This window comes from Myotis brandtii, unplaced genomic scaffold (genome assembly GCF_000412655.1).
Source record: "Myotis brandtii unplaced genomic scaffold, ASM41265v1 scaffold469, whole genome shotgun sequence".
Classification (NCBI taxonomy): domain Eukaryota; kingdom Metazoa; phylum Chordata; class Mammalia; order Chiroptera; family Vespertilionidae; genus Myotis; species Myotis brandtii.
In genome coordinates this window covers 1,427,418-1,440,354 of record NW_005367911.1, presented here as the reverse complement: position 1 = coordinate 1,440,354, position 12,937 = coordinate 1,427,418, and the positions used below count along the sequence as shown (strand labels likewise).

General features: G+C 57.9%; 1 protein-coding gene across 1 annotated transcript; it reads right to left on the bottom strand.

Moving 5' to 3' along the window:
• On the bottom strand, positions 1 to 10,937 carry JUP (junction plakoglobin). The gene is made up of 14 exons (XM_014547253.1): positions 10,722 to 10,937; positions 8,670 to 8,929; positions 8,213 to 8,451; positions 7,327 to 7,528; positions 6,188 to 6,332; positions 5,957 to 6,060; positions 4,473 to 4,811; positions 3,486 to 3,641; positions 3,157 to 3,276; positions 2,546 to 2,696; positions 2,326 to 2,447; positions 1,496 to 1,535; positions 1,057 to 1,221; positions 1 to 790 (listed from the first exon to the last, which is right to left on the bottom strand). The coding sequence occupies exons 1-13, from the start codon at positions 10,927 to 10,929 to the stop codon at positions 1,070 to 1,072; spliced, it is 2,238 nt and encodes a 745-aa protein (XP_014402739.1). The 5' UTR covers positions 10,930 to 10,937; the 3' UTR covers positions 1 to 790; positions 1,057 to 1,069.
• Between the last annotated feature and the right edge of the window lie 2,000 nt (positions 10,938 to 12,937).

The following is a 12,937-nucleotide window of genomic DNA, read 5'->3' as shown; positions in this document are numbered from 1 at the left end:
ATCTGTGTGTTAGTTTTATTTTCACTGCTTTGGTCTATACAAAAAACCAATAACCAAAAACATAAAGCGATAATAATAAAACTCTCCCAGGGACCTCCCCCAGCCTCCACACCCACGTGCAGGAGATGCGGGGGAGGTGAAACAGGAAGGGGAAGAGAAAGCCCCTCACCGCACACCAGAGGGGTCAGCCAAGAGCACTTCTGGGGTCAGCTAGGGCAGTCGTGTGGGTGGGACGGGGCGGGCGGGGGTGGGGGTGAGGAAGCTGTCCCCAGAGCTCCCCCGGGAGGGGGCCAGGGCCCAGTGAGCGTCCTGGGGAGAGGAGCAGGCAGGGGTCTGGAGTGGGGACTCACGCTCCATATCGTCCTGGACGGTCCCTGAACTTTCAGGAGAAGCTTTGGATTCTGGGACTTTGGGCCTTGAACCTGGTCCTGGAGACCCCGGGGGCTCAGGACAATTGGTGGGTGGAGTGCAATGAGAAAATCGGACCCAGAGAAGGAACCAAAGCCCAGTGGGGCCCAGGCGGCTGGAGACGGGCAGCCAGCGCAGGGAGGGGGGCCGCTGGGGAAACAGAGTCTAAAGCTTTAGTGCCAGGGCCACAGGGTGGGGGAGGGGCCTGGGCCGTTGACCCACAGCCCAGAACAGAAAAGCAGGAGCAGATCACCATCCCAAGAAAGACCCTATGGAGGCACGGGGTTCGGCAGGAAGTCACGGCCCTGGTCCCCCGGGCTCAGGCACTTTTCTGTCTCGCCCCATCGTCTGCACAGAGAGCCTCTCCGATGAGGAGCCGCACCTGGGGATGGGCAGACACCGAGGTCAGGGCAGGACTGTGTCCCCTAGAAGCTTGCATCACCCACCCACCACCCCCAGAAGGGGCAGGACTCCCCACCCAGCAAAGATAGAGACTAAGGCAGGCCTTCCTTGGGGGAGCTCAATAGCAAAAGGCCCCACACTCGTTCCCCCAAAAGGAGCCAGAGTTTCAACAGAAACATGAGCGGGCCCCGCGAGAGGGAGGATCTAGCGGGAAAGGAAATCGTGTCTCAGAGGGAGGCGCCATACCGGGTGGAGCCAGCTAGGCCAGCATGTGGTCGGCGGTGGGGTAGGGGTGCCGGAGGCCTTCGCTGTAGGTGTCGATGGGGTAGTCCCCCTCCATGTCCATGTGCATCTCCAGGGGGTCCAGGGGCACGTCACTCGAGTACATGGGACGGTAGGTGGCATCCATGTCTGGGAAGGAGAAGGGGACTCTGTCCAGGGTCTGCAGACCACCCTGTGTGTGTTGGGGGGGTCTGGACAGCCCTCAGCCACCTCCTCGCCCCCTGCCTATCCCCGGGGGACCTGACCTGCCTCCCTAAACTCCCACGTCAGAGACCTGGACAGGTGTGCGTGTGGGTGCCATACAGTAGCTGCCATGGCCCTGCAGACACAGTGCCTCTCCCTCCCTCACACCCCCATGTCCCTCCCTGCTCTCTAGGCTCCTGAGAACTCTGCACACGCTTACCATCCGCGTAGGGTTCATTGATGGGGATCATGCTCTGGGCCTGAGGAAGGAGACAGAGAAACAGTGAGGGAGGGGGAAGGGCAGAAAACGCAGGGGGTGCGAGTGGGCAGCTAGAGATGCTTCTATAAAGGGGCCAGAGGAAAAGCGAGATCACTTGAGGGAACCGAAGATGAAATGGGGTAACCCCAGTACCCTGACAAACTCCTCTCCCCAGGCACCTCCCCGGGGGGGAGGTCCCACCATTCATGCTTGGGGGCACCCACAGAACAAGAACAGCCCTGCGGAGGGGAATGGAGGGGGGAGGACTTGAGAATGGGTGCCGGGAGCTGCCCCACCCAGGATCAGGGCAGCCCGACAGCCTATAGAGAACCTTTGTGCAAGTTAGAAAAGGCATTCCTGCCTCCACATTTTATATCAGCTTGGACCAAACTAAATCGCCGTTTTGGTGGGTCAAAACAGATAGCCTGCCGGTGTGGCTCAGGTTGGGCATGGTCCTGGGCACCAGGGGTTGCCAGTTTGATTTCCAGTCAGGGCACACGCAGGAGGCAGCTGATGATGTGCCGTTCTCACATCGGTGCTTCTCTCTCTCTCTCTCTCTCTCTCCCTCTCCCTCTCTCTCTAAAAATCAATTAAAAATCTTTTTAAAAATCCACAAATGGTTCAACCTACTCTTTCCATCTCCTGAGAAGCATCATAAATGATCCAATCATAAAATAAAAGTCTATGAAGTAGCCAGGATGGCATGAACGTGCTGTCCCTGTGCAGTGTGCCACTTGCGCAGCCTTCCTCGGCCACCACCACCACCCCCCAACCCCACCCCCGGTACTCACAGCCTCCCAGGCAGCGGGGTCGTGCTTGAAGAGGGAGTTGGTGAGCTCCACGGACACGCGCTTGCGGTAATCTGGGTTCTTGTCCTCGGAGATGCGGAACAAGACGGCCGCGGCGTAGGTGGCTGAGCAGAGGAAAGGCCAAGTCAGGCACCTCCTCCCCCTGGCTGGGGGGACAAGACCCAGCCCCCTCCTCGCCCTCGCCCCCAGCACAGCCTCTCACCAGTCCCCTCATTGCGGGAATGGAGTAGCTCCATGAGTGGGGCCGAGGCGCCCTCAGCGTCGATGGCGTCGGCTGCCTCCTTGTCCTGGGCCAGCTCGCACAGGACGCCAGCGGCCACACGCTGGATGTTCTCCACCGACGAGTACAGGAGCTGGGACGGGCGCAGGGTGGGGGTGAGGCAGGTGGCAGCACTCGGCAGAGCCCTGCCCTCCTCCGCCTCCCTTTAGGGATTAACCCCAAGCTCATACTAGAAAGTGTGGAAATTCTAAGAAAAGTATGAAGAAACGGAAAAGAAAGCCACACAATTCCCCATCCGGACAGCCAGCCTCTGTGAACACACTGGCATATTGCCACTGGGTTTTTACTATCGTCATCAATCTATCCTATTTTCTTCATCTGACATTGCATAAAGCAGTTCCTGTTTTATTAAAAGAGTTTCCCTAAAAATGTCTGAGTTCACATTGAAACACAAGAAAGAAAGAAAATGCTGCGAAGCAAAACAACCACCACACCACACCGACCACCAGCCCCAGGGCGGCCGACCTTCCCAGGTCAGCAGTGGGGACAAGCAGGGGTGGGGGGACCTCTCCTGCCCACCTGCCCAGACTCACCTGCACAAACAGGGGGATGGTGTTGAGTCGGAAGATCTCCATGCGGTTCATGGGATCCCGGGCGAGGATGTGCAGGGCCCCAGTGCAGCCCTCCACAATCTCCTCCATCCTCACGCCATCCTGCACGAGAGGAGCCATTGGGGCATGGCAACAGGTGGCCCTTGGACGTGGCCTCACACCCCCCGACACTCTGTCAGACCTCTCTGGTCCGTGGAGTGGCACCAGCTGCAACTCGCCTCCCCAAGCACACACTCACGTGCACACACACTCACAGAGGACTGAATGCCAGACCCCCGGGGGGGCGGTCACGGGCACCCTGGCTCACTCACCGTGTAGGGCTGCTGTGTGCCCGCAGCCACATGGCGCTGGGCATCCTGATGGGCCTTGACCAGCAGCTGGACAAGGCGGGGAATGACTGCTGCCTCTTGCAGTGGGGCATGGTTGGCTGGGCACAGGGCCAGATTCCTGATCAGGCCAATGGTTGCCTGGCAAGAAAAGGGACAACAATCAGGGCCATTTCTTGGGTGTCTGGAGGATCCCAATTTCCCAGCATCATCTCCTCCTCCCCCAGCATCTCTCTGACCCCTGGACGAACATGGATGTGCTGAAGGTCTCCCAAGAATGAGACCACCCCCGCGCATGTCCCTTATTCCATAGGATCTGTGGGTTCTCGTCGGTCTAACGTCTAACTCTGACAGCCCCTGCTAAAATAATACCCCAGCCCGGCCCGTGTGGCTCAGTGGTTGATTGTCAACCTATGAACCTGGAGGTCATGGTTCGATTCCCAGTCAAGGCACATGCCCGGGTTGCGGGCTTGATTCCCCAGTGTGGGGTGTGCAGGAGGCAGCCAATCAATGATTCTCTCTCATTATTGATGTTTCTATTTCTCTCCCTCTCCCTTCTTCTCTGAAATCAATAAAAATATATTTTAAAAAATAAAATGATACCCCATTCCAGAACATTCCACCAACCCCCATGCCCTGACCCTCACCCTTATCCCTTCTCTTAACACAACTCCCCTCCTCTCAAGGCCTACCGAGTCAGAACCTGCAGTGTAATGAGACAGCCCAAGTTGGTCATGTGACTAGTAAAACTTGGAGCTCTGCCTTTGGGGATGGCTGAGCAACAAGAGAGAAAGATTCTGGGTCTCAGGAGCAGAGCCGCTGAGGGGGTCTAAACCATTCCATGAGGAAAGAATTTCTGTCTTACTGAGGGCCTCTCTGTTACAGCAGCTCTGCCTGTACTGATACAGCACTAGTCCTGACTGCAGAGCCCCTTCCCTGGCCTAGCCCCCCCCGCGGCAGTGGTGGCTGTACCTTGACCAGTGGCCACTGGTTGGGCTGGTTGAGCAGCTTGACAATGGCTGGGATGCCATAGTTGAGGCGCACGGAGTTCTGGGCCATCTCGGCCTCGGGGTGGCGGCTGGTGAGGTGGCGCAGGGCGCAGACAGCAGGCTCCGTGATGTCGTCCTTGTCGCCAGCACGCAGGATGGCGTGGATGAGCGCCTCCACGCCGCTGTTCTGCGTCACCAGCGTCTTGTTCTTGCTGTTGTTGCACGTCAGGTTGGACAGCGTGCCCGTGGCACAGGTGAGGACGTTGACGTCGTCCACACTCAGCTGGTTCACCAGGATCTTCAGCACGCTCTCCAGTCCCTCCTGGGGTCGGGGGTCGGGGAGGCAGTGATGAGTGAGAGAGACTCCCAACTGCCCCCAGGCATGCCCCAGGGGAGCGCGATGGCCGATGGCTGATCTCAAGGGGCCCTGCTGGTGTGCCAGGGAACCTCCACCCCTGTGCCCGTGAGAGGGCAGTGCCCTCCTGCAGGGCACTGAGGCCGGGGAGGGCATGTGGCTTGCCCACGGACCCACGGCTAGTGGGCCGGATCTGAGCCCCGGCCTGTGTCCCAGCTCCACGCTCTCTCCTCCAGCCGCCCTGCTCCTCCTCCGCATCCTCAGACCCAGGCAGAGCCCCACTCAGGCTGCAGGAGGCCCTCAGGCCAGGAGGAAATTGAGGTCCCTGCCTCAGTGGCCCAGCTGACCCATTTTTACATGCTTCCACCTTTCTGGGCGTTCACGCTGTCCCCTTCAGAGATCCCCAGGCCAAATCTGCGCTCAGGAAACACCCCTAACCCAGCAGCCTCACGTCTCCCAGGGGGTGCCCTGTGGGCCTGTGGTGGGACAGGAAGACCAGGCTCTGGGGACAGACAGCCCTGGGTTCACCTGCCAGCGCTGCCATTTCTCAGCTGGGACCAAGGGCCCTACTGGACTTCCTGAGCCTCTGTTTCTTCATCTAACCAACCCCGTCCCACACTCCACCTCACGTGTTAAAAGGGGTGAGCAAGACAATGTCCAACAGTCCAGCAATGGCAGTGCTCATAAACAGCCTGCTGACGGGGCTCTGAGGAATGAGAGTCAGGCTGGAAGGAGGGACCAGGAGACTGTCCTGAAACTACAGTTTTTCTTAAGTTGTGTTTTTAGCCACTGGGGCCCTCAAGCTGCTCCCCGCCTCGGGGCCTAGGTCAAACTGTTCCCCTGGTTCCCCCAGAAACCCAGCCTAGAAAAATCAGCCCCCGTATCGATGCCCCTTCCCGAATTCCTAATGGGGACTAGAGCCTTGAGCTAAAGGGATGAGGGTCAGGCTCCTTCCAGCCTCAGCCACAGCATGGCAAGATGTAGAGGCCTCCGCCCCATCCCCCTCCGCCCCCGGCTCCTGAGGTCAGACTCCGAGACAGGAGGCTGGACGTGGTAAAACAGGAGGACAAGGGGGCTGATAAAGCGAACCCCGACCCGGACATTTTCCTCACCTGCTTGGTGGCCACGTCTGAGAGGTTGCGCAGGGTCCACAGGCAGTTCTGCACGAGGCGGGGGCTGTTGCTGGTCAGGTGTTTGCCCAGAGCCTGCATCCCACCTGGGGCGGGGGGACAGGGGTGACGTCAGCCACAGGGGAGCCCAGCTAACTGAGCCTGGCCGCTAGCCAGGGCTCCACCTCGGCCCTCCTCGCCACGCGGGCCTCGTCCTCGGGCCAGCGCACTCACCGGCCTCCACGATGGCAGGCTTGTTGTTGGGGCACACCGACAGCACCTTGAGCACGCGGCTGGTGGTCCAGAGCAGCTTCTCGTAGCTGTAGTTGCGCATGATCTGCACCAGGGCCTGGGGTCCTCCGTTGGCCAAGATGATGAGCTGGGGGGAGACGGGGAGGAGTGTGAGACAGACGGGGACTGTGACAACGAACAAGGAAGGGAAGGGGGCTCACGGAGCCGCCATTACTGAGCTTCAGGTAAAACCTGATTGTGTGACTACTCAATAAGCCAAAATCTTGAAAAAAGGATAATCCAAGATGCTGACCAGGATGAGGTGAAACTGTGCTAACAAACATCACCGCTGATGGCATGGTAAGTAATACAATCATTTTGGAAAGCGATCTGGCAGTCGGGGTAAAAGCCGAGAAACATCAAAAACGCTTGGCCCTGATGGTGAAAAATGTTCCATTCTCTGGGGAAAGCTGTGTGCCTGAAGATGTTCATTACAGCATTGTTTACAAAGGTGGGAAAACAGCCCAGTCGGTGTAGCTCAGTGGTTGAGCGTTGACCTATGAACCAGGAGCTCATGGTTCGATTCCCGACCACGACACGTGCCCGGGTTGCAGGTTGGATCCCTTCTGTGGGGCACACGGGAAGCAGCTAATCGGTGACTCTCTCTCACCATTGATGTTTCTATCTCTCTCTCCCTCTCCCTTCCTCTCTGAGACCAATAACAATATATTAAAAAAAAAAAAAAAGTGGGAAATCAGGAACAATTCAGATGCCCTTCCTCAGAACCAAGTCTGGGGCCTCCACTTAATGAAATGCTATTTGCCATTGTAGAGGGTAATTTTGAGGACAACATAACATAAAAACAGATGCAGTTAGGCATTTGCTATGACTACAGCTACGTACAAATATGCCTACAGGATAGCACTGGAGGGAGCACATCGAGGTAGCAATGGCTGTGTGAGGCTAATGAATTTTTTTCTTTTCCTTATACTCAAAATAGATATACGATGAAACATGCATGACTGCACATACATGTATATTTCACCTACAAACGGTCAGGAGGCATCGGTCTGAGGCTGCAGCCGGACAGAAGGCGATGTAAAGGGGGCCGTGGGTCTTGGCTGGGGCGGGGAGGGGCCCACCTTGCTCTCCTGGTTGCCGTAGGCCAGCAGCTGCAGGCAGTCGGTGGTGATGGCCAGGAACTTGGGGTTGTTCTTGTTGAGCAGGGGCACCATCTTCTGCAGCCCGTCGGCCAGGCGCACCGCCATCTTGGCGCCCTCCTGGTAGAGCAGCAGGTTGTGCAGCGTGGTGATGGCGTAGAACAGGACCGACTCCACGGGCGAGCTGGGGTGGCGGGCAGGGCGTTAGGGTGAGTCGGGTCCCAGGGGCCTGGCGTAAATGTAGGCCACCTCCCCCAGGAAGCCCTCTCCAGTACCCACACCCCATGGAAACAGCCCTCTGCTAAAATCTCATCGTTCCTCGAGCCCAGCCCACGTTTATGCACACAGCACCTCCCCTCTCCCCACGGGACCTTGTCACCTCCAGCTCCTGGGCCCCCAGCCCGGTGCTGAGCAAAGAGTAGTCCCCTGTTACCTGCCCCTACCATGTAGAGTAACTACCACATAGAAGGCCACATGCCTTCTGGAAGGGGCTCGGAAGGGAGTAGGATCAACATCTACCCTCCAGGAACTCACAGCCTGGTCCTGAGCTGAGGAAAGAGGCCACTCAACACTGCAAGGCCCAAAGGATGCAGGGAGCACGCTGTTCCCTCCCTTGGAATACTCTTCCCTTCATCGACAGCAGCTTCTCAGAGGTCTGAACCATCTCAGACACGCCTCTGCCCTGGTTTATATGGTAGCCTCATGTCTAACCTGCTCATTATATGAGCAGCTAAGCACCAAGACTGGGCGTGGTTCTGCACCTGGCACATAGTAGGTGCTCAGTAAACGTGGTATGGAAGCGCAGGGAAGGGAGGGACAAGGCCAAGGGAGGGAGGCCCCGGGCCCCCCAGTGAGAAGGGGTGGGTACCTGAGCATGCGAACCAGGGCGGGGATCCCACCAGACTTAAAGATGGCCAGCAGCCCCTCGCGGTGGTGGGAGAGGTTGTGCAGGATGCTGGTGGTGCAGCGGGCCGTGTCCAGGTCGCTGGTGTTCTGCATGGTGCGCACAACAGCCGCCACCAGCTGGGGCGAGCCCATCAGCGCCCGCCTCGATGCCTCCTTCTTCGACAGCTGATTCACGATCATGGCTGCCTTAGTCACCACCACCTGGGGCGGGTGGAGGGAAGGATGGAAGTGAGCGGATCGGCCAGGTCCAGCTGCCACTGTGAAAAGGTGGTGACCAGGAGACCCATTCACAAAGCTCAGTGGGGACCCAGGTCAAACCCTTCCTACGGATGGGGCTCTGGGTCAAAGACCTCCCTCTATCCCCAGCCCTCCCCTGTGGACACCCGACCTCTCCCACCCCAGCTGGGCCCCCCACGGACCGGGTCCTCATCATTGAGAAGCTTGGTGAGCTCAGGCAGGGCCCGGGTGGCCAGCTCAGCATCATCCTGGTAGTTGATGAGATGTACAATGGCCGACTTGAGCAGCTGGGATGGCTCAGCCAGCCGCTGCAGGTTGGTGGTCTGCCCCTCCACCTGGGTGGCCAGCAGCAGCGAGCTGTCCTCTCCTGTCATGCCAGGACACATGGCCTCCCGCACCCGCTTGGCTCTGGCCGTCGTGGACATCTGGTACTCCAGGTCACCTAGAGACCAACGGGCAGGGACTGAGCTGCAGAAGCAGGCAAGGGGAACCTGGGAGCAGGGCAGGCTGTGGAAATAGCCCAACTGCATTCTCTGGGCTGCCTCCCAACCGGACCTAAGGCCCAGCACACCAACTACAGTTCTGCCTCTAACCAGTGACCTTGAGGAAGTCACCATCGCCTCAGTTCCATCATCTGTAAAATGGGGCACCACCTGTTCTGTCCACCACAGGGAATTCTTATGAGAATTAAATGAGATAATAGCTGTGAATTTCTCTGAAATGAAAGGATTCGTGTGTAAGGCACATCTCACTACAGAAATGTTAGTGATGATTATTATTATTAATAGGAATAGCTAACATTTTTTGAGTATTTATTATATACCTGGCAGTGAATTAAGCATTTTTCTTGTATTTTCTCACTTAATCGTACCACCCTACAAGATAAGTACTATTTTTACAAGATATTTTTAGTATAGTTAATAAGATCTGAATCTGATATATTTTTTTAATTTTTATTTATTGATTTCAGAGAGAGCGAGAAAGAGAGAGAGGTCAATTTCTTATTCCGCTTATTTTGCATTCATTGGCTGATCCTTGTATGTGCCCTGACCAGATATGGAACCCACAACCTCAGTGTATCAGGTTGATGCTCTAACCAACCAGGGCCAAGATAAATACTATTATTATTTCCACTTTACAGATGAAAAAACTGAGGCACAGAGATTGAGACCCAAGCTGGGATCTGAACTCAGACAATCTGACTCCAGAGCCCCAACCTCGACTCTGCGTCCCTCCCTTAACAATCAGGTAAAGGTCGGATGAGACAGCCTGGTTCTCCTCAACCCTGAAATCTCATGATATTAATTATACCCTCATCATCTCCATGGGAGGCAACTCTCCCATTATATAGACAGGCAAATCGAGGCTCAGAGGCCGTAGACACCCAATACCATACAGCAGACCAGAGAGAAAGTCAGGAGAGTGGGTTTCGGAGAGCAGGAGGTGGGTTCTTAGCTCAGACTCCAGGTTCCACCTCCTGGGTGGACCTGGGAGTCCACTGTCCTGGCCAGTGTCCCGATGCCCTGGGGAGAGGGAGGCAGGGTTTCCACCCTCCAATTAACCAGGGAGGAGACATGGACATGGCTTTCCCACCTGAATGCTGGCGGGGCATCCCCATCCCTAAGCCCCAGAACAGGCTGGTTACTTCACCACCTGACCTTGGCCCACCTCCATGTCAGCGTGTTCCACATGCCAGCCTTGACTCCTCCCCGCCCCCCACCAGGAGCCCTCAGGCTGAGAACTGCACCTCCTCTAGCCTACTTCACCACCTGACCTTGGCCCACCTCCATGTCAGCTGTTCCACATGCCAGCCTTCACTCCTCCCCGCCCCCCACCAGGAGCCCTCAGGCTGCGAACTGCACCTCCTCTAGCAGAACAAAAGGACTCTGATTTCCACAGTCCACGGTCCCCGAGGGCAATAGTGACGCCTCTTCTTTATGCCGTAACTTCATAGAAGGCGAGGACTGCGCCTCTTCCTTCAGACGGATGGGCAGGGTCTGCCTCCCCTCCATTCTGGAGGTTCATGAAGAAGAATCTGCCTCCTTCCCAGATGGGGGTCTCCGGAAGCAGCTGAGCCTCCCCCCTCAGACTGGGTGGACCTCAGAGAGCAGGAGCTGAGCCTCCCCCCTCAGACTGGGAGGCCCCTGAAATCTGCCTCCTTTTACCCTGACCTCCCTCCGGGGCCCAGCCTAGTTTTCCGCTGGAGGACGGATTCCCCTGGGATAGTCCCCAACCTTGGCTCTGAGGCGCCCCCTGGGTGTAGGTCGTGGTCTTCTTGACCGTGTACTGGCGCCCACAGGCCTCCTCGTCCTCCATGATGCCCTTGCTGCTGACCGAGGGCACGCCGGTGTTGACGCCGGAGTGGATGCCTGAGTCGTAGGTATACGTCTGTTGCCACTCCGTCACCTTGATGGGCTGTTCAATCAGGTTCATCACCTCCATGGTGGCTGCTGGGGTCACAAAGAAAGGACAGGAAGTCAGCTGGCTCCGTTGAGGCATCCCATTGGCTGGCCCAGCCCCTGGCTCCCCCAGGCCCTGCCCGTTACCCCTTACTCCTACCACAAACCCAAGGGCCCCAGGGGGCTGTGGTGGAGGGAGTGGGGGACAGAAGAGCACCAGGCCCAGGGAGGGATATCCACGCCTGAGCCTGGGCTTGCATCTCTGACCCCAGCCAGGGTGGGGTGAGCCCCATGGTGGGTAGGGCAGTAAAAAGCTAGAGGCCTCAACCCAGCCCTGGGCTCCCACAACTAGTTGACCCTTCCCAACTCTCCCACAGCAGAAAGCACTCAGGGCCTCCAGCAGCTTCTGGGGTTCCCGCAGGCCCACCCCCATCCACCGGGGCTCCCTGGGAAGGGCCACTGGATGTGAGGTAGCTGCACCAGAAACAGGTTGGTCAGACAGGGAAGCAGTCAGACAGGTTTCTCTGGGAAGCCAGGGAGGCTGCTGGGAAGTCAGAGGCGCCCCAGGATCCCTCGGGATCTCACTTTCCTGCAGATGCAGCAGGATCACAAGTGGCCTGAGAGGCCCAGGGCCTAAGATTCCCCCATCTCTCCGACACCCCAGTTCCTGGGAACTTTTCCCAGAGTTCTGAGTCCCACCCACAGTTTCAAATGACAGCCACATACTACCGGGGCAGTTCGCCTGTCTGCTGAGCCTGTGTCCCCATCTGTAAAATGGGGTCATGCCACCTCCCTAGCAGGTGGTTGTGAGGACCGTATCTGGAAAGGACCCAGCATGGTGCCTGGCTCACAGTAGGCACAGATGTTGGTGACAGTGGCCGTGTGTCGGCACCGTCTACTCTCCCCTATAGTGTTTGCCCACCTCTGGGCCTCCTGGAACCCAGGCCAGCGATAAGCAGTGAGGCAGGCCTCGGGTGGTCACCGCCATCAAGAACCCCTCCCTCTCTCTGCAGGGACCTGGGGCACTTGGATTAGTGAAGAGTCGGCCCTACTGTGCGCCAGGGAGGTGCATTCCCACTTGCTGCCTGGCTCCCTGTCTTGGGAACGGACTGTGGGAGTCAGCGCCCGGGAGGAGAGGCAAGAGAAGCTGTGCTCCAATGAGGGCTGACCTTGGGCCAGACCTTCCACTAATGCGCCACCCTCACAAGCGGGTTTCGAAGCACATGCTCTGTGTCCCCTTCACAGATGTGGAAACTGAGGCTCCACCAGGCGAGGTGGCACAGCAGAGAAATGGCAGAGCCGGGACCAGGCAGAGGCACGCGTGACACCCAAGTGTGCGTGTGCGGGCTTTGCACACCCAGTGTGGCCTCGGACAGCAAGCAGAGCCCGGGCTGGTCTACCCGGGAGGCTAGGCAGCACCCAGCAGCTCAAACCTGTTGTGTTGGGGGACTGGTGAGCATGAGGGTGGGGTGGCTGGTGCCGCCTGGCCCCACCCAGGAACAAAGATCACCAGGGATATGTCTTCCCAGTGAGGCCTGGCGGGTGCCACCCTCAAGGAGGAAGGGATGACAAATGGTCGTCCTTCAGGTCTCACTTCCTTTTATGGTGACACCTGGCTGCTACCCTGCCCCTGAGCACACCTGGACAGGCAGAGGCAGGAGCCAGACCAGCTCCCAGCACCTCCGTCCCCTCCTCCCTCCTTCCCCTCCTCCCATCGCGTCAGCCCCAGTGACTCAGAGTTTCGTGCTGATAAACAGAAGCAGGCCCCGAGTACCAGACAGGCGGCTCGGTGCCACCAGCTGTGCCAGCTGCTTCCCAGGCACTGACCAAGTGTGGCTATATCAGAAGGACCCCCACACCCTCCCCCAACCCATGCCCAGCACTCATGCCTTCCCTGGAGAAAGAAAAGAGAGGAGAGTCCGGAGAAGCAAGCCTGTCACAGAACTGGGAGAGAGAGGGTGAAACTGCACCAGGAAATAAGCTGCATTAACCCTCTAAATGCCACTCGGCCAGGAGGAGGGCTGAGCCGACACCTGGACGCCGAGCCTCCG